Source organism: Grammomys surdaster, unplaced genomic scaffold (assembly GCF_004785775.1).
Source record: "Grammomys surdaster isolate TR1022 unplaced genomic scaffold, NIH_TR_1.0 66, whole genome shotgun sequence".
NCBI lineage: Eukaryota > Metazoa > Chordata > Mammalia > Rodentia > Muridae > Grammomys > Grammomys surdaster.
In genome coordinates, this window is record NW_021604568.1 from 7,540,361 (window position 1) to 7,560,878 (window position 20,518).

Genomic DNA, 20,518 nt, shown 5'->3' on the forward strand with positions numbered 1-20,518 from the left:
CTCTCCCTCTCTCCCTCTCTCCCTCTCTCCCTCTCTCCCTCTCCCTCCCTCTTTTGCTCTCTCTCTCCTTTACACACACACACATAGATAGTCTTTTGAGATGCAATTTGAGAGCTGCCGAACTTGTATATAAGGTTAATGCTAAGACACTCAACTGGGACTCTCTTGAGAATCCCATGCCCACACTAGTCTGTTTTATTCTTTCCCTTGGAAACCTTTCTTTCTCTTAAGTCCTGTACTTAAAAATCTATGGTAAATGTGCCTTTTAATAAACTCTTTTTTTGAGAAGCCCACACCCACACTCTGGGGTTGTACCTTGTTCATTCCTTGAATTCTTCCATTTTTTTCGTGTTGTTTTGTTTTTTTGTTTTTTTGTTTTTTTGTTTTTTTTTTTTTCCTGAGACAGGGTCTCACTGTGTAGTCCTGGCTATCCTTTTGTAGGTCCAGGTTGGCCTCAGACTTTTAGAGATCTGCCTGCTTCTGCTTTCTGAGTGCTTTGACTTAAAGTGTCTGCTGCCGCACTGGGCTTATTCTTAACGAACTCTGAGTCGGCTTCCTGCTGGTTTGTCCTGCAGTTCCAGCTTGTGCACTCACAGATATGTGTGTACATGTCCGTGTGTTTGTGTGTCTGTGTGCATGTCTGAGTGTGTGTGTTAGTGTGTGTGTGAGAGTGTGTGTGGATATGTCTCTGTGTGAGTGTCTGTGTGTGTGTGTGTGTGTGTGTGTGTGGTATGGACATGTAAGCCCCGAATCCTGATCTTTCCCTGAGTCTGGACACTCCTCCACTCCCAATTAGGTGAATTTCTCAGGCTGATTTCAGAGACAGTGTGGAGGTGAGAAGCCATACTTTTCTCCCTGACTTCACCGACAATGTCAGTGAACGAGTTACTTCAGAAACATAAATGACCATGCCTTTCTGTATGTTAGATTTTATTTTAGAACGATGAGCTCACAAGTTACATCAATTCTGCTGGCTTTAATTAATCAACTACTACTTGGCCATTGGCAATAACAGTTTCATTCTAGTTACTGTTATGAACTCTCAAGTTACACTATACATACATATGTATGGATAGATATATGCACACACAATATATGTTATAGAATATGTGTGTTATGAAATGACTAAAAGAGAGGACGAAGACCTTAAAGGAGCCTCAATGAAGGAAAGAGTGGAATTGGTGTAGACGCAGAGATTCCCTGCAGCAAAGTAAAAAAAGGTACCAACACAGAGAACCCAGACACTGATCTGTTCTGATACAAGGCTTTGATAGCACAGAGCTCCAAACCAAACTCATTGGACTCCAACAAATAGCAACCTGAGTGAATCAGGTCAGGAAGGGGATCAATGCGGACCTGAAATCCCACAGACGGAGCTGGAAGTTCGTTGCTGCTCATCCTGTGATGGTCTGATGCCTCCTAACCCAAAGATGGGCGCCCATCTTTCTTGATCCAGGAGACGGATTGCTTCATGTGTTGCTTAGGCTTGTGGTTTGGATACAGCCATGTGTCCATTTATTTCTGATTTAATTTGTTAATGGTAATAGTTTGTGCAAATAATTTATCAGTCTGTGTCTAACGGTTCATATTTCACAGACAAGAGAAAGGCAGTAATTTAGCCTCAGAATTGGAATTATTTTATATTATGGAGTCATTCCGGGCAAAGCACAGCCTGAAAGCAACTGTTCTATACAATACGGAGTAACTTAGAACAGGCTGAAACCTGGCAGTCACAGTATGAGGTTGGACAGACAAGAGCTGGACAGATGTCCAGTGGGAGTGGCTTCTGTATGATGCCACAGCAGCCTCTAGGCAAGGTTGTAATCTAAAGTTACTTAAGGTAGCTATTATCAAGTAAGCATGCGCACAAGACCCTCCTGGCCTAATTTACTTTCTTTGCTTAAGCTTGCATTAGTTGGTACAAGTCACTCCATTTTGTTTTGTTTTGTTTTGTTTTTCGAGACAGGGTTTCTCTGTGTAGCCCTGGCTGTCCTGGAACTCACTATGTAGACCAGGCTGGCCTGGAACTCAGAAATCCGCCTGCCTCTGCCTCCCAAGTCACTCCATTTTGACTCTAATATTTTTCACTTTTCTCTTATACTGTCTTTTCTCCTTGATTTCCTTCGAAAGCATTTGAGTACCTCCCATGCATTCAGGCACTAGGAACAAAATGCAAAATTTCTTCCTTGGTAGAACCCAGAGGAGTCGGGTTAAGATCTACTTTGTTGTATAAATATAGACAGAGAACATGTCTGAGTCTCCTGATGCCGACATCACCAGGACATAGAGTGACCTATGACAAAAGAAGAATGCTTTATTGATGAACAGCTTGGGTGATGGCAGGTCAGACTAACTTAGCAATGATTAAACCTCAGTACGAGAGACCTTGTGGGCTGGACTGGGGTGGTGGGCTCTACTCACTGTAGGAAGGTGAGCTGCATCTCTGACAGTATCAGTTCTGTTGTGAATAGCCAAAGATGTCTATAGATATTCATGGGAAAGGGCAATGAAAACAAAGTAAAACAAAACAAAAAAACTTAGGGTTTCATTGCTGTGAACAGACACCATAATCAATGCAACTTTTATAAAAGACAATATTTAATTGGGGCTGACTTACAGGTTCAGAGGTTCAGTCCTTTATCGTCATGGTAGGAAGCATGGCAGCATCCAGCCAGACATGGTGCTGGAGAGGAAGCTGAGAGTTCTATATCTTGATGTGAAGACATATAGAGGGGGACTCTCTTCTACATGCAACCAAGAGAAGACTTCCTTTCCACACTGGGCAGAGCTTAAGTATAGGACATCAAAGCCCATCCTCGACAGTGACAGGCCAGCCCTCCTCCAACAAGGCCACACCTACTCTGACAAGGCCTTTTTTTTTTTCAAGACAGGGTTTCTCTATGCAGCCCTGGCTGTTCTGGAACTCACTCTGTAGACCAGGCTGGCCTTGAACTCAGAAATCCGATTGCCTCTGCCTCCCAAGTGCTGGGATTAAAGACGTGCACCACCACTGCCCGGCCCAACAAGGCCTCCTAAGAGTGACTCTTCCCATGGGCCAAGCATATTCAAACCACCACACTCTCCTAGTTGAGAAAATATGAAGTTAGAGTATTAAAATTGTCAGTATGTTTCATAAATACCCTGATCTTCTGGTTTTCTCTGAGCCTTGTAATAGGCTGAGGAACAGCAGATGCTGAAATACCCGAGACTGGAGGAGGAAAAATTTGCTCTGACAGACAATATTGCAAGTTCATGCACGCTGTACTGGAGTCTTGAAAAAGCCTTTTCAGAAGATCAGCCAGACTACAGGCAGAGCTAAGCAGCGTCTACTCAGTAGTTGCAAATGGAACAGACACAGTGTGAAGACATCAGGCCTTTTATCTCATTCTTGACGCCCGCCAGGTAGCTGTGCAGGCTCTAGGAAAGACTCAGTGATTTTGCGCAAAAGCCTTCAAGTTTTTGCAGAGTAACCAGGGCAACCATTATGGCTCACGTCAAAGGCGTTATTTCAAAGCAAGCCTGGTGAGAATCCAATAACGCATTGCTTAGTGGCGTGACCTCAAAGTAGCAGATTCTGAGTCAGTCCTGAGGGGATGCTGTGATTCTGCTGCAACAAAGTGTCTGGTACTGGAGTTGATTCTGGTCAATGACTGAGGAAGTCTCAGGGGATAGGCTCCTTGCTAACACTCCTCTTTGTTTACCATTTGTGCAGCCAACTGAAATCCCACAGGTTTCACTTTAGTTTAGTCTGAAGGAGTACATAGTATAAATGGTCTCGCCTTGGTGTGTTATTTTGTGGTAGTGCTGCTGCCGACAGCTCAAGTTAAGTGAGTAACCAGCCAAAGCCTCAGAGATTTTTTCTTTTTCTTTTTTCCCCTCTTAGTTGGTTCCCTGTTTATCTCAATTTGTCTTCGCTTCTCACAAAAGCTTAAGGACAGTAACGTCTATCAACAGCTTCTTCTTTTCGTTTTTTTTAGTCGTTTATCTGACTTTCTTCTGATGCCTAGTCCTCTGGGGTCTTCCATGTTTCTGAGTTCCTTTGGGACTAGAGAAGAGTGCATTCCTAAACAGGCGCATGCTCTGTGGCTTTCCTAGCATCGAGCTGAGAATAAGCGCCTTTGTATTGTGCTCTCTGACAAAACTTGAATCGACAAAACGAAAGTGCCTACAGAGTAGTGACTCGATCAGCCCTCAGAGGATCTCCTTGGAGCTCGTGGTTCTCTGTGTCTCTTAATAGGTTGTGATAACTTAGACGACCAACGACATTATCTCTACAGTTCCTGCAGCATTTTTTTTTTCTGATGACTTTTTTTCTGGATGCGCTCAGGGTGCTCTTGTGAAGATCGGGTGAAATCGTGCAAAAAGAACCTTTAGCAACTTGGGAATTTGGGGCAGGAAATCAAGGCCACTCTGGGTCTCAAAAAAAAAAAAAAAAAAAAAAACCAAAGTGGAATTTTGCATCAAACGCACAGTACAGATGTGTGACCCTGTGTCATAGTCGGTCCAAAAGAGCAGAAATGTGGTCGATGGAACTCCTGCTGTTCTTAGTCTTCAAATAAGCACAGTCTTCTTAGAAGACACAAAGCACCTTAGGAGGAGGACAGTGAGGAAGCAGACTGTCTTGAATTAAATCTAAGATGAGCTGGAGGGGAGAACTATTTGTCAGTTACATTGCAACAGAATCGGAGGACTTTTACTTTGCACTCACTGAAATCACTTTTAAAAACTCAGCCAAAGCGTTTTCGTAACACAACTTAATTAGGAATAGATTTTATCCTGTTTTACTCTGTGGAGCCTTTAAAAAAAAAAAAAAAGGAAATGGCAAATGACGACCTGCTCGTTTTGAACACAGCTCTTCTGAATTCCCTTTCAAGTCTTGTCTCAGTCTCCAGGATCTGAGTTCTACCCTCTATGCCCATAATAACTTTTAGTTTAAGGATGCAGTGAAAGTGATGTTTTATTCTCTGGGGATTTTATTCCAAGCCATGGACCTTCATCCTGGGCATTCAAACAGCAGCTGGGTGGCCACCTAGCCTACAGCAATTTTAAGATCTATCCCTGTTTTGGGATGTTTTAAGCTGTGAAGAAATGTGACTCTTAGAACGGATAAGATACGGTAGCAGTTTTAAGAGTGTCCAGGACCAGACTGCAGCTGGAAAAACAGCTCTGCCCTTTTAAAGTGTTTTGGCCTTGAGAAAGTCACTTAACCTCTGACCTCTAAGGTTTTCATCCATGAGACAGTACTATTGAGACAGCACTCAATTCTTAGGAATGAAGACCGTTCACAGTGGACAGTCAACAGGATTGTGTCTTGCATACTGATATGTGGCATTTCATTTAGTAACGTATTTGAACATGTTTTTATGGTTGCATATATAGTTCTACTTCATCTTTTAGACAGTTACATTTTTTAAAAGACGTTTCTCTTTGTAACTCTGGCTATCTTGGAATTAGCTCTGTAGATCAGGCTGGCCTTGAACTCACAGAGATCCTCCGCCTGCCTCTGCTTCCCAAGTGCTGGAATTAAAAGTGTGTGCCACCACCTCTCTGCTGACAGTTGCCTTTTAACAGTAGAAGATTTTGCATTCTTGTTTTTTACCCCATGAGCCAAAATTGTTTTTTATTCATTACTTGCATTTAAAGTACTCTTTGCTAACATCCTTGGCCAGAGATTCTTTGCTGTAATCCTCAATCACTACACAGCTATAGCCAACCATTTTACATGGCTTTCCTTCTCCACCAGCTTGACAGAGACCTACCCATTCCCTAGTTTCCTGCTGTCATTAACCTTAAATAAGTTGATTTGGTGCTCAGCATAGGTGTCTCCACCAACTTGACATACGTGGGCTCATCACAATTGGACACAAGCACGCAGATGGGCTTGGCACTCGTCTACGGCTTTGGCAGCTTTACGAGTGCTATGTGCTGGGCCACCTCGGACAAGGGTGGTCTTCAGTAACTCTTGGAGTATTGATGTCCATCACACCTCTAGGGCAATGCTGTGGTAGATCACAGGCCTCAGCAGTGGCGGGGAAAGTGCTTGTGGATTCTACTCTAAAGAATCCAGTTTCTTAACTTGGCCTGGCGCACACCTTTATCTCAATACTCTGGAAGGCAGAGACAAGTGGGTCTCTGTGAGCTGGTGGTCAGACTGGTCTTCAAAGTGAGTTCTAGTATAGACAGGACTATGTAGAGAGATCCTGTCTCAAAAATAAAAGCTCCTGTTCTTAATTTTTTTCCTAATTACATAGTAAAAGATTGCTCAGGAAGTTCCCTTGTCCCACACCCCCCTCCACTTCATCCTGTGTCACAGCAGGGCTGTTGGTCAGAAGCTGTCTTCCAGCTGAACAGAAAGTGGTCAAAACTCTTGAATCTTCCCTTGAATAACATGAACCAGCCCTCTCCCATTTCCTTCCTTCCAATTGGAGGGACACATTCTCCTGAAGTCTGTTGATAGTTTTTCTTGATTTTTAATTCACACGTACACGAGTGCTGCCGTTGCCAATGTCTTTCACTTTGCAAGTCTGAAAGGTGATATGTAATCATAACATTTCTTATTGCACCTTCCTTTTACTACCAGTTACGTTTCTGGATGCATTTGAGTTGGTAGCTAGGTCTGTAGTCATGAATGCCTATTAATTGTCCATTATATGAATAAACCCAACTAAGCCATTTTTGTCTTCTCTTCATTTAATAGCTCCTTTATTTATGTGCCATTTGTGCCTGCATGGCTTCTTTTTTTATTTTCATTAAAAAATTGTATTTACTTAGAAGCATTCAGAATGTCGTCAAAACAGCCACAATTAATTTTTTTTTTTTTGCAATTACAGAGTGGTGTTCAGTTAACAGAACAACAATTATCTTCGTATAAGCTGCGTCAGAGACAACTGAAGATGGAAAAAAAACAAAAATAAAACCAAAAGAAAAGAAAAACAAAAACCAAACTACAGTTCCCATATATAACTAATTTGTGCTGTGCACCAACAAGAACCTGCTTTAAATTTCCATGCCAATTTACAACCCTCAGACTGTACCAGGCAAGGATAGTGGCTATTGAAAATACCACCAGGACAGGGCTATCTAAAGACACATTCGGTAGTGTGTTAACTATACAAAAAAAAAGACACTGTACAATTTAAAAACAAATCTTACACAGCCTTACATTTCAATTTTTTTTCTTTAAAGGGAGTGAGTTGTGTACAGGGGGGTTAAATGCTTTATAGACAAGAAAAAAAACCTGCGCTAGAACCAACTTATTCATCATCATCATCTTCATCTTCCTATTCCTCCTCTTCCTCATCCTCTTCATCCTCCTCCTCATCTTCCTCTTCCTTCTTTTTCTTGCTCTTTTCAGCCTTGACTACCCCCTTTTCGCTGCATCAGGTTTTCCTTTAGCTCTGTAGGCAGCAATATCCTTCCTGTACTTTTTCTTCAGCTTGGCAGCCTTCTTCTCATAGGGCTGCTTGTCAGCCGCTGCAGTGTTGTTCCAGGATGCTCGCCTTTGATTTCTGGGCAGTACCCAGAACAGAACAGGAAGAAGGCCGAAGGAGGCCTCTTGGGTGCATTGGGGTCCTTGAACTTCTTTTTGGTCTCCCCTTTGGGAGGGATGTAGGTTTTCATTTCTCTTTCATAACAAACCTTGTCAGCCTTTGCCATATCTTCAAATTTCCCCTTTTCTTTAGCAGACATGGTCTTCCACCTCTCTGAGCACTTCTTGGAGAACTCTGAGAAGTTGACAGAAGCATCTGGGTGCTTCTTCCTGTGCTCCTCCCGGCAGGTTTGCACAAAGAATGCATATGAGGACATTTTGCCTCTCAGCTTCTTAGGATCTCCTTTGCCCATGTTTAGTTGATTTTCCTCCGTGAGGCACAGAGGAAAATCACCCAGTGACTCTGGGCTTCCTAGCTTGCTCATTCAATCATTTAGCTGGTATCTTTCCGTGGAAACTCTTTAATAAAGTTTGTTTTCCCTGGTACGGCGGACAGCTACAGAATTAATGAAATCAAACAGAAAAGTTAATGTAACCAAAGCCTTAGGCTAAAGGCACGACTCTGACTCAAAGAAAGAAATGAAAGTAATAGTAAAAATGTATAAAAAGGTTTTAATCAAAATGGCCATTTACATGTTTCATCCTTCCTTCAGGATGCTGACATGGCTTTAGATTTAAATAGAGGAAGAATGTGGGGGAGTGGCAAGAGGCATGCTCTATTAAACAGTGCTGGTCAGGCTGTTGTTTGGTCAGGCTGTGGTTAAGTCAGGCTATGATTTGGTCAGGCTATGGTTCGGTCAGGCTATGGTTTGATCTGGCTATGGCTTGGTCAGGCTATGATTTAGTTTGGCTGAACAGTGGCTCAATCTGTTTCTGCAAGATGGCCTTGAAAGAGTCTTTATCAGTTGTGTGAACAGTTTGTTTCCCACAAGATGGTGGCTCCTATTAGGGGATGATCTTCTCATGAGGTGATCTATCTTTGAAGTTATTTTACTCCCAGAATGCAAGGTTCTGTCAGAGTTATAGGAATGACGGGAGCTTGTCTGGAGCATTCTCTGGTATCTGGAGTGGGGTGTTGTAAAAGCTAATAGTCAGATATTTCAGTTATTTATAACTTATAAAAATAAAGGTTATTTTTTATTAGAACATCATCTGCAAGGCAGTTAACAAGACCTTCAACAACCTGAACTTGATCCTGCTAATATAGAGTATAAATTGGACAGTATGAAACTACCCATCACACTCCTGAAAAGTTACAGAAGGTTGCTGTATCAGGTGGGTACATCTGGGCAGTGGAGGTGGGCATTACATAGAAGGTAAAACCCACTTCTAGTCACTAGGGTTTTTAACTTATCATCTTCTTGCAATATAGTCAGTTCAGATTAATCTCTTCAGGCTAATTATTGAAGGTTACAGCTACAAAATACATAGTCCCGTGGCATTTTAACTGTGACCAATAGAGATATATGCCCAGCTGTTTGAGTACTGTGTTCTCAGCTGCTAGGACTAAGACGTGATTTCTGCTATAATGACCACCAATAATGTAGCACAGTGGCTTTCTGTAACTGTGTATTTTGTTTCTTTATTTGAAGAGTTCATGTTTGCTAGGCCATCCGGATGGAAAGTCCCACCTGCCATGGTGCTGCCATTTCCTGGCTGCGATTGTTAGATGTATCAGCCGTTTAAGTCACTTTTGGCACTTTCTTCCATAGTTCTAGTGAGCACAAGGAGAAGCCAGGATCAAAACTGGAACTGGCTTCAACGGCATTCTCTGCTTCTCCAATAATAGAGCTGGAAACAAACCCCAGATAATATAATTTCGTAAACAGCACCGGAGTTACTAACTTTTAGCCTCCAGCGATGCGAATCCTGCTGTGCAGATTCTCCTCACTCCTAAGCAAAAAGACAGCAGTTTACGCGTACCCGCTGACCAGATCTTTTTTTCTATCGACTCAAAAGGCTAAATTGCCTCAGCCCATTGTGCTTAAATCAGCTTGTGCTCTTTCTAGGCTTCTAAACAAATGTTTTATGGATGGAATTTTGAAAGCACAACCGCATCCCGAGGCTAATACCATCCAGATGTGTGTTCTTTTCTATACATCGAAATGTGCCTCTGTGGGTGACAGTAGGGATGGCGGCTTATAGTAAGCTAGAACCGACGGAAAAAGGAAAAGACAGTCCAGGTGGCTAGACCACCTCCAGGGAGTCATAGGTTACAGCTAGACCCCTCTGGAATGTTGGAAATCTTGGAGCAGAGTTAGAGCTGAGAGTAGGGCTCAGGGGTTCCTAGCACCAAGGGTCAGAGCCGCAGGCTGGTACAATTTGCACTACCAAGGCATGCCAGTGGAGTGGGTGTGGGAGGTATATAGGTCAGGGTCAGCGTCCTGTGCGAAGGCAGACAGACCTTCTGCTTGAAGGGATGGGGTGGCTTTGAGTATCTCTGCTTTGGCCGGCTCCAGGTGGCCATCATATGACACAAGAAACCACAGGTTCCTTTGTGTGGAGGCAGGGTGTGTGTCTCTGTGTTATTGTTCCTCTTTGCACTCCCACGGCAGCGAAGGTGGGTGCCCATCGGTTACGGTCACTCAGCAGCAGGATCGCGGCGGCGGATGCTTTCCCTTTAAGTGCGCGGGGGTGGGGGTGGGGGCAGCTCCGGGCCAGGAGGCGCGGTCTGGGCGGGGCTGAGTTCTAGGACAAATTGCAAGACGTGGCCACGTGCTTCCAGAGTCGCCCGCAAACGGGATCGGGACTCGCGTGGCTCTCAGCCTGCACAGCGCAGCGATGTCCGGAGCATCCGCCAGGAGCCTGGGGAAGGGTGAGGCTGCCGGTGGCGGAGAGGCTCGGGGGACCGGGAATGCCCGGGATCTTCCTGAGATCCGGCCGTGACCACCTTCTCTCTCCTGCAGGAAGCGCGCCCCCCGGCCCGGTCCCGGAGGGCCAGATCCGCGTTTACAGCATGAGGTTCTGTCCCTTCGCTCAGAGGACGCTGATGGTCCTGAAGGCCAAGGGAATCCGGTGAGGACCAGGGCGTCGACTCCCCGAGCCGAGCGGGGCTGGTGGCGGGGCTGGCAACTCCGCCTCAAACCCTCGGGGCTTTGGGTTCACAAAATAGTCTCAGGCTTTTGTAGGAGACTTCCGTTGCGCACCCTCTTTTCTAGGGAAGAATTCTCACGGACTCCAGGGCTCCAGGGCAGCCTGTTTTAACAGTCCGTGGCTCACAAAAGCTGTTTCCTCGGTGAGGTTAGTGGTTTACACAAGATTGCAGAACACTGAGGTGGCCGTTTCAGCTCGGGTCCTCGGATTCTTGATGAATTAGAGGCTTGCGTGCTACGCGTTGTACAAAGATCACCCGCCCAGTGGAGGTCTGAGTCTTGTGCACAGGCATTTGGGTTGTAAACACAGGGAAGCGTCTGAGTCAAGCCTCATTATTCAGTCATTGACCTACTGGTTATCTACAGTTGGCAAGTCTCTTGGCTTTTCTGATACCGTGTGTCCGTTGGACCATTTTCCTTCCAATGTCTTGGGGAATCTTTTGAGCAATTATTAGATACTCGCTGTTTGGAAGCTCACTCTTAGGAAAAATTTCATGTATACAGTTAAAATTCGTAAATGGCTGTTAGACCATGGGGAGAATTGGCTAGGCAGGCAGTTCTTTTCCCTAAATGTTAGGATGTAACCTAAAATTAACTGTCACTTTGTAACGATTTTAATTTCATTTGGATGGGATATTTGGTTTTGAACACAAGAAAATATTTTTGGCATATATAACCTAAAGCAATTTTCTGCATTAGTCAGAACTTTTATTATAACAAAGAAACTCAAACTGAATTTAAAAATAAAAGCTATTTATTGTTCACATACAATGAGAGAGTCCAAGATCAGGGCACAGCTGGATTCAGGGCACAACGCCTTGTGTTATGTGTTTCCCCCGAAACTCTGCTTGGAAAAGAATTATATTTCACACCAGGACTTTTCTAAAGCAAAATTGAAATTACTTTACCGTAACAGTGGGGTGGGGACTCTTACTGAGAAAAGGGTACCTTCAGATAGTGTGTGTACTGCTATGTTCACAGACTGATTTTGAACCAGGAAACTTTTTCTGGGGCAGTAACATTGTACATAAGTCATGTGTGTTGCATACTCATGTAAGGAGTGTCCTCCAGTCAGTGGGCTCAGCTGTGCTGAGTGCTGGCTCAAAATGCCAAGCTTCCAGCATTCACTTGTGTTCTTGATCTCCAGAGACCAAGACCTGCCTTCCATTTTCAAAATATAGTTCTCAGAGATGGACATTATTCTGTGGCAGAGGGTTTTGTTCTTCCCATGTCAGGTGGCCTGTATGTTCATTATTCTGTAAACCGTTTAACATTCACACACACACACACACACACATGCACACACACACTTCCTTCAGTGTTCACACTGGCTGTTTGTTTTTGTGAAGGATTATGCATTGAAATCTATAAACTAAATCTGATCTGTTGTGGATGAGGACACAGGAAATCAGCCACTTTGGGATGGCTTACTTTTGAGTGGTCTCTCTCTTAGTGGACCGCGCACCTGATTTGATTCACACAGACATTGTGTAAGGATTAGAGCACTCTCCTTTCTCTTACAGCCTCTGTAGGATGCAAGGCGGACACAGTTACAATCTGGATTTAGCCTGGCTCCAGTGGATTCTTTCTCTTTTTTAAATTTATTTTGTATACTTTTAAAATTTTTTTATGTGCATGTGTGTGCACGTTTGCATGAGTTTATGTGCTTACAGGATCCCACAGAGCAAAACAGGGCATGGGATCCCCAGGAACTGGAGTTACAGTTGTGAGCCCTGATGTGGGTCCTGGGAACTGAACCCAAATCCGCTGCAAGAGTAGCAAGTGCTCCTAACGACCAGACTGCCTGTCTAGTCTCATACTTTTTGTGATTTAGAAACCTTTTTAAAGAAAACATATCAAAACATGTGGATTTAATGTGGTTCATTTTATGAGATTTTTTTTTAGGATTAAAAAAAATACCCTTGTAAACAAGTTTTTCAAAATTCATATTAGCAAAATGAATTCAGTTGAGTCAGTTCAACTCGTTTTGAACTGAACCAAAATGAAACGAGGTTTTGTCAGGCTAATTCTAATAGACTGAGTGGGCATGCTCACAATCCAATTGCTGGCTGCCTCCTGTCAGGATGCAGAAGACACCAGCCTTCCCATGGTTAGTACAGCACTGTTCACAACGGTGTGCTGCAGATGGCCACCAACAGATGAGAGGGTAACGAAAATGCTCTATACGTAATGTTCCACTTTAAGGACAAGGAAAGTCTACGGTGTGTGACAGAGATGGATCCTGGAGTCGCTAAGTGAAACAAGTCAGAAAAACAGAAATGTGAGCATTGGCCGCTCGCCTGCACGAGGGCATCTGGTCCAGGTTCTTAAACTGCAGGTGCAGCGTGGTCAGAACTCTTCCTCCTCGATCCAAGGCTCATCGACTAAGTAGATGGTGGAATCGATCCACACTGATTCAGGGAGACAGAAACTGCCTTGCTCTCTTCAGTAGCCTTGTGTCTTTCAGGCACGAAATCATCAACATCAACCTGAAGAGCAAGCCCGACTGGTTCTTTAAGAAGAATCCCTTTGGGCTGGTGCCGGTTCTGGAGAACAGTCAGGGTCACTTGGTCACCGAATCTGTCATCACTTGTGAGTACCTGGACGAGGCATACCCAGAGAAGAAGCTATTTCCAGATGATCCATACGAGAAAGCGCGCCAGAAGATGACCTTTGGGTTATTCTCTAAGGTGTGTGTGTGTGTGTGTGTGTGTGTGTGTGTAAGTAAGAAATTCCAGCTCTTGTTTGGGGGAAAAAAAACCCCAACCCCCCTTGTTTTGTTCTAGGCTAAATCAACTCTGCCTTTGTGATGGTTCAGGGACTGGGGACCTTAACAGAGGCTCTACTACACTCTCTGTGCCCCGCCACGCTCTGCTCCCTGCTTGCCTTTCAGTCAGCCCTCTTGGCTGTTTCTCCTGACTCACCACTGATGATTATTTTTTAAAGTCTGACACATATTCTTCCTTCTCTCTCAGTTTTCACTGGATGTCTTCTCTCTTTTTTTACTAGGGTTAGATATTTTGGATATTTATGCTTGGACCTGCCGCCTTCCTGAAGCGTGGCCAGGCTGCTCAGGACTCCAGCTCTGTTCCCCACTGAGCTTCTCCTCATCGAGGCTGTTGGCCCTCTGCCCTCAGAGCTGCCTGCATTCTTAGCCTTGTTGCCCGGAGAACAAGAGGACTGAGCTTCCCCTGTAGATCGCTCAGTACCTGGTTGTGCAAGGGCAAATATGTCTAGTCATGTTAGTGTTCGGCAGTACAAATGCCTGTTAGTGCTTGCTGACACTGGCAACAGCTGGAACTGCTTGGTTAGTCTATTTCTCAATACAATTTTAGAAAATACCCATAGTTCCAGGCCTATTTGTTCAATTCCAGGCCATTCAGTGTCTATTTATGAGACTTCTGGCTCAAACTTGCTAAAGTGGGTTCCATTATCTGCAAATTACAAAATCTGGAACAACCCCACATACTAGTCCACAAAAAAGGTTTGAAATATCAGGCCGTGGTTTCTGTAAACACTGCGACTTGGTCTGTACTTGTCTCTACAGAGCTCTGGCCGGATTCTGGTATGTTTGTTCTGGAGGGATTCTGGTATGTTTGTTCTGGTGTGATTCTGGTCTGTTTGTTCTGTGTGTGTTAGCAGGGCAGGGCCTTAGCCTCACCCTGATAAAGTAAACAGTCATTCTCCCTTCAGGTGCCGCCTTTGGTTACAAGCTTTATTAGGACGAAGAGAAAGGAAGACTGTCCTGGCATAAAGGAAGAACTGAAGGCAGAGTTCAGCAAGCTGGAGGAGGTACTCGCTTCTCTTGGCTTTCACCATAAGAAATGACAATCTATTCCTGCGTTCCTTCCCCTCATGCCTTCACAAGCTCACTCTCCAAATCACTGCCTGACAACTAGAAACAGTATCCCCATCAAAGACAAATCACAAAAGTTTTTCTGTAAGCTGCTCTACACGTGATATAAGTCAAGACACCTAAAATACCATCATTGACTTTATTTTTATTTAGGTTTTTTTTTGAGACAGGTGTCCCAGGCTAGCCTCAAACCCACTATGCAGCCCATACTGGCCTTAAACTTGTTATCCTCCTGCCTCAGCCACGTGAACTCCAGTGTTTCGAGCATGCTTGACTACACATGGCTTACGGGCTTGAAGTCCTTAGCTCGTCAGCATTAAAATAACAATGGAAAATAGCACCTACGTTTCCACATCACTTGTTCCCGTTTTCTATTGTTTTCAGCCCGTGTTCATATATTTAAAATAATAATAATTTAACCTAGTTGTAATCAGACAGTAGGTGCCGCTTTATTGCTTCTCCACGCTGCTGATGTAATAAAGGCTTACCACTACGAAGTCTGCCAGAAATGCAGACACGTGGGGAAGCCCATGTGTCTTTCCTTTTGTGGAAGTCTGTTCTTTGTGCCTGAAGTTAAAACTTTCTTCGGGGTCTTGAGATATTCTGTTCCCACATAGCCACGGAGAAGCAGAGGCACTCCCTTCAATGGGGATTCATGCTAGCATTCCGTCCTAAGTAAGCATGGAGTTTGTTCCAGTATATTTTTTTCACTCTGTTCCTGTTACTAACTTGCTATTTTTAAGATTTTACTTCTATTACTTTTGATTATGTGTATGTGAGGGGTCGGTGAGGGGGGTGTGGCCCTGGTGGTGTATCCCCTGGAGGGAGAGTTATAGACATTTCTGAGCCTCCTCTTGTGGTCATTGGAAACCAAACTCCCGTCCTCTAGAGAAGCGGTCCCTGCCCTTCAGCTAGAGCCATGCATCTCCCCAGTCTCAGTCTGCTGTTTCTTACACTGTAAATGCTCAATGTTCTTGGCATCTGTTACATTGATGGAAAGTTCACAGAACCAGTTCCCTTTAGCCTGATGCTTGTGGTCTCTAAGTGTCCCTGCTTACTCTCCAGGCCAAGGTCACCTGATATGGCGACCTGAATTAAACCAAGCCAATTGGAGGGGTCCAGAGCAAAACTTAAGCTGTGGTAGTTTTTATTGGGAGCAATCAGAGTCTTTATACCTTTATCAGGAACAGAATATAATGGCAATTGCCGGATCAATACAGTTGTAGTTACCAGGATACAACGACATTTGCAAGCTATACAGGGTACACCAGATCAATGTCTTAGAGCAACTGTCCTGTCAAGCTTCCACGCTTCCGTGACTACCAAGGGAACATCCAGAGAACCACAAAGAGGCCTGAATGCTTCACTGCCTGAGGGAGTGCCTCAGTTTCTCAGGAACTGAAAGGCACACAAGCGCCTGAGAAGCCGCAGACTCTAACCTGAAAAACTCGTGACTCATGCCAGGCAAACTTTAGGGTTCCCAGAAGTGGTCTTAGAGATAGATTTTTCTGGTACTGAGCTGTCTTAGTGTTACTGGGATGGCAGCTTGGTCTCAGTGGACTTTCACATGTATTATAGACTTAATTAATAAAAAATTTCTCTCTGTGCCCATTGGATTTGACCCCTAATTTAGCATTCTGATATTTTTATTTGGGTCTAGTATCATGAATTTCCTAATCTCTTAAAATAACTTCCCTTTAGTGGGATATTTTGATTTATGCCTACAGTTGTGTGTAGATCAGTTTCTTTACTGGTAATTCACGGTGGAGTTATTTATTTGTTCTTAAATCAAGCGTGCTGATTTCTGGTTTTCTGTGGAACGGCGTGGAAGCTGGAATCAGGTTCTTATTTTAGTGAAGAGACGACAAATAATCAGAAAGACATGAACAATCTATCCACAGTGCATAATGTTACAAGAATCTCCGAGGAAAACCACAGAAGCTGTTTATAACAGGAAAGTTGGTTTGGTTCTGGTCTTTTAGAATTCTTTGGCTGTGTCATAAGTAATGTTTTTTTTTTTTTTTAAGTCATATGCATCCTACCTCCTTCAGGTTTAATTAACCATATAATACTCCCAGTTTTCCTCTTCGGTGAAACCTTCGAATCAAATCTCCTTACATTTCAGAAACATCCCACGTGAGATTTAGTGTTGTTCAAATAATTGTCACCTGTTTAATCGTCAATTCTGTCCACTCCTAGGATGTTTTAACTACGTGTTCAACTAAAAACTTACATGCAGGGAAGCACCCCGTGCATGAAAGTACAACTTGACAACTTTAAAAAACAAACAAACAAACAAACAAACAAACACACACACACCGTAGTACACACTGTCTGTATTAAGAGCCAAGTTCTAAGTTTGGGTTGTTTCTTACTTTATATAAATGCAGCTGTGTATTGTGCAAGTTTTAGTGGCTCCTAGCACTCTACTTTAGGGTTATAAGATTCATTTCTGCTATGTGTCATTCCTTCCTGTTTGTAGTCCGGTGTTCTAAGATTTGATTGTATCAAAACTTCTTTACTCTGGACAAGTAGCATGTTCACAGTTGAGCTATTCCAGTTTGGGGATCTCTGACCACCAGGGTCTTAGCAGAGTTAACAATTTGCATGAAGCAAGAAGGAAATCTGGTTCCACATGACTTGGGAGTGGTGGATTCGAACATTCAGAGTCAGACACCGGGCAGTTTGTTTTAGGCATTTTTAACACACTGCAAGCCTCTGTGCACAAAGGCATAATTACAGTGAAACTCTTCTCAAAGTACACGTCTGTGAAGATGGGCTCTGGAGATAGGCTACGTGTACCATCTTAAAGGCCTTGGGGAGGATCTGGTGTGGTCTTGGTCATGCAGATAGTACAGAGGTCTTCTGGGTTATCAGCCATCTCTGGTCCTGGTTGTGGGAGTGTGGGGGAGACTTGGCCATGCAGATAACACAAAGGTCATCTAGACTGTTTGCCACCCCCAGGCCTGGTTGTGGGAGCTTTTTGGGAGCCATGTATGGCTTGGCCAGATAGCACAGGGGTTACTAGGCTACAAGTCACCTCCACTCCCAGTCGTCTGGACAGAACAGGTTACACATCTTTTCCTTTGAAAAGATAACCCTGTGTGGTTAGCATTCCTGTTTTCCCTAGTGCTGTCTGTGAGCAGAAGGACCTTTGTACTCACAACGTATCTGTATATTACAGCAGTTTTCAACCTGTGGGTTGCGACGGAATGACCCTTTCACAGGGGTCGCCTAAGACCATTGGAAAACACAGATATTTACATTATGATCCATAATAGTAACAAAGTTACAGTTATGAAGTAGAGACGAAAATAACTCTATGGTTGGGGGTCACCACAACATGAGGGACTGTATTAAAGGATCATCAGAACTGATTATTCTGAAATAGAAATGCAGTAGTGGGACCGGAGGCAACTCAGTTAGACCATAAGGTCAAATTATGAGAAAGGAGCCAGTGAGAATATTGGGTAAAATAAAAGCATGTTGTTCGATCAGTGCAGTAAAAAGGAAGGTTGAGAACCACTGGTATACTATCTATCAGATTTCCAATTAGAATTGCTGGGTTATGGAGGGTTTTAAATCATATTAAAGCCTACCTTGACTGTATCGGGATAAAAGGGGACTTAGACATTCTCTACCTAATTTGTCTCTGTTGTTTTTAATGATGTTTTTCTATTTGCATAGATAACCTTATTTTTACTTTTTTTTTTAACCATTCAGGCCATGGCTAATAAGAAGACAGCCTTCTTTGGCGGGAATTCTCTCTCTATGATTGATTATCTGATTTGGCCTTGGTTTCAACGACTGGAAGCATTGGAGCTCAATGAGTAAGACATTTGAATATTTTGTTTATAGTTTAGGGTGAGAGTTGTGATATTATTTATGGAATTTTTCTGAACCAAGATAAATATTGAACATTCACTGGCATGAATGTGAACCAACAAGAGAGGGAAGTCCTGGGTATACAGAACCTGTCAGGTCACCTATACATACACATGCTCAGCCCAGGGGTCTATGACATCGGTGTCTTAAATTACCTTCTGCTGGCTAAAAATCTACACGGGTGTAGATAATTTATTTTATTCATATGTACCCTCCATCAGTACAAGTTTAACTAACCAAATAGTGTTCTTGATTTCCCTCTTTGTTGGAACCTTGATATCAGCATGCCTTTCTTACTTCCCTCCTACTTGCGAAAGTTCCACACTGCTTTTTAAACTCATGCTTTGAGTTTGCAGTCAGCTACACTGGCTTACTTCTACGTTCTAGGGATCACGGTGATCTGGGGCTACCTCTCTTCACATTTCCTATAGAAAATTGGCATTTAAGGCTGTTGTCTGTCAGTCTTTCAGTTTGAAGTTCTACTGACTGACCTCGAAACTCTCAACTCGGCTTCCTCTTCTGAGAAACAAAGACCCCAGTGCCACTCAAAGCTAAAAACCTTTTAGTCTACAGCTTGCATTTTTAAAGACCTATGTTTAAAGATAATTTTTTAAAAGTTTGGGGGGACAGACTGTGGTGGTGAGACGCCGGGATGCTTGTCTAGTTTCTCTGGTGGTGAGATGCTGGGATGCCTGTCTAGTTGTTCTGGTGGTGAGGCGCTGGGATGTCGGTCTAGTTCTTCTGGCTCACAGTTCTCATCTTGTCTTCCCACAGGTGTATAGCCCACACTCCAAAACTCAAGCTCTGGATGGCAGCCATGGAGAAAGACCCTGTCGTATCATCCCACTTCATTGATGCCAAGACCTACCAGGATTACCTAAGCCTCTACCTACAGGACAGCCCGGAGGCCTGTGATTATGGGCTCTGAAGGGCAAGAGCACTCAGCAAATGTTTTCCTTCACTGATTGAATAACATGCTTTTATTTTACCCAATATTCTCACTGGCTCCTTTCTCATAATTTGATCCTATAGCCTAACTGGGTTTCCTCCAGGCCTCTACTGCATTTCTATTTCAGAATAATCAGTTCTAATGATCCTAACAGTCTTCAATGACACCCCTAAAACCATCACCTCTGGTTTGATCCAGACTTCTAGATTTGGATTTCAAGAAAAGTGTCAAATTTTAGATTTCTCATTTCTCAGCAGGGTGGTGGTGGCGCACGCCTTTAATCCCAGCACTTGGGAGGCAGAGGCAGGCGGATTTCTGAGTTCGAGGCCAGCCTGGTCTACAGAGTGAGTTCCAGGACAGCCAGGACTACACAGAGAAACCCTGTCTCGAAAAACAAAAACAAAAATAAATAAATAAACAACAAACAAATAGATTTTTCATTTTTGAAAACTATCAGTTCCCCATTCTTTCCATCATTAACTCTCTTATTCCTCTTGTGAGCATCAAAGACCTCAGTCAACATTACTGGGTAGCCGCTTGCTTGAGCTCTCAGCTTCTATTTCATTTCTTAAAATGTGTGTGTGTGTGTGTGTGTGTGTGTGTGTGTGTACACGCACAGATGCTAGAGCTGGTGATACTGGCACAGGCCGTAGGTGATGGGAACCGAATCTCCCTCTGGAAGAGCAGCAAACTGAACTACCGAACTAGCCCCGACTTCTAGCCCTTTGAAATCCTTCCTTCCAAATTCCATAGCAGACAGATATAGGTTTGTCATATGCAATACCATTAAGACCATACCAGCCAGTTCAGTATATAAGACTGAATAAGTAATGGGTGAAATCTCCATTGGGAAAGGTTAATCTTAATACGTTTATCACTTCCATAAGAGAAGGTAGTCTGGGAGCCTCATTCCATTCTAGGGATGATGCAGCTGGTCCAGAGGTTAAGTGAGGCCTTAAGATGTTGGCAGAAGGATTTTGGAAAATATATCCCGGAGGACACTGCCCTTAGGAATATCACCCACCGACAGGTAGGTTTTCTGTATTTGTTTGCTGGCTGGCCTGCGAAAATCTCGGGGTGATTCGTTAAGGGCGCATAACAATCAAGCCAAGCTCAGCGCCACACTTAGGATTTAGCCTCCTCACAGTGATGTGGGGCCCGCACCCTGGGAGCCAGGCACTGGTTGACTTCACAAACGGGACAACTAGGCGTCCCGCTCCGAGCGGAGCCATCTGTGCTGCCGATCA

At 43.7% G+C, this 20,518-nt stretch overlaps 1 protein-coding gene across 1 annotated transcript; it reads left to right on the plus strand.

Moving 5' to 3' along the window:
• Positions 1-10,195: 10,195 nt before the first annotated feature.
• On the plus strand, positions 10,196-19,317 carry Gsto1 (glutathione S-transferase omega 1). The gene is made up of 6 exons (XM_028774961.1): positions 10,196-10,304; positions 10,396-10,504; positions 13,049-13,271; positions 14,275-14,373; positions 18,161-18,267; positions 19,097-19,317. The coding sequence occupies exons 1-6, from the start codon at positions 10,271-10,273 to the stop codon at positions 19,248-19,250; spliced, it is 726 nt and encodes a 241-aa protein (XP_028630794.1). The 5' UTR covers positions 10,196-10,270; the 3' UTR covers positions 19,251-19,317.
• The last annotated feature ends 1,201 nt before the right edge of the window (positions 19,318-20,518 follow it).

Bases quoted from the DNA above. Each gene is read 5' to 3' on its own strand.
- Gsto1 (XM_028774961.1), top strand. From the start codon at position 10,271: ATGTCCGGAGCATCCGCCAGGAGCCTGGGGAAGG. The intron at 14,374-18,160 runs GTACTCGCTTCT...TTAACCATTCAG, and splicing joins AGTTCAGCAAGCTGGAGGAG to GCCATGGCTAATAAGAAGAC. The intron at 18,268-19,096 runs GTAAGACATTTG...GTCTTCCCACAG, and splicing joins GAAGCATTGGAGCTCAATGA to GTGTATAGCCCACACTCCAA.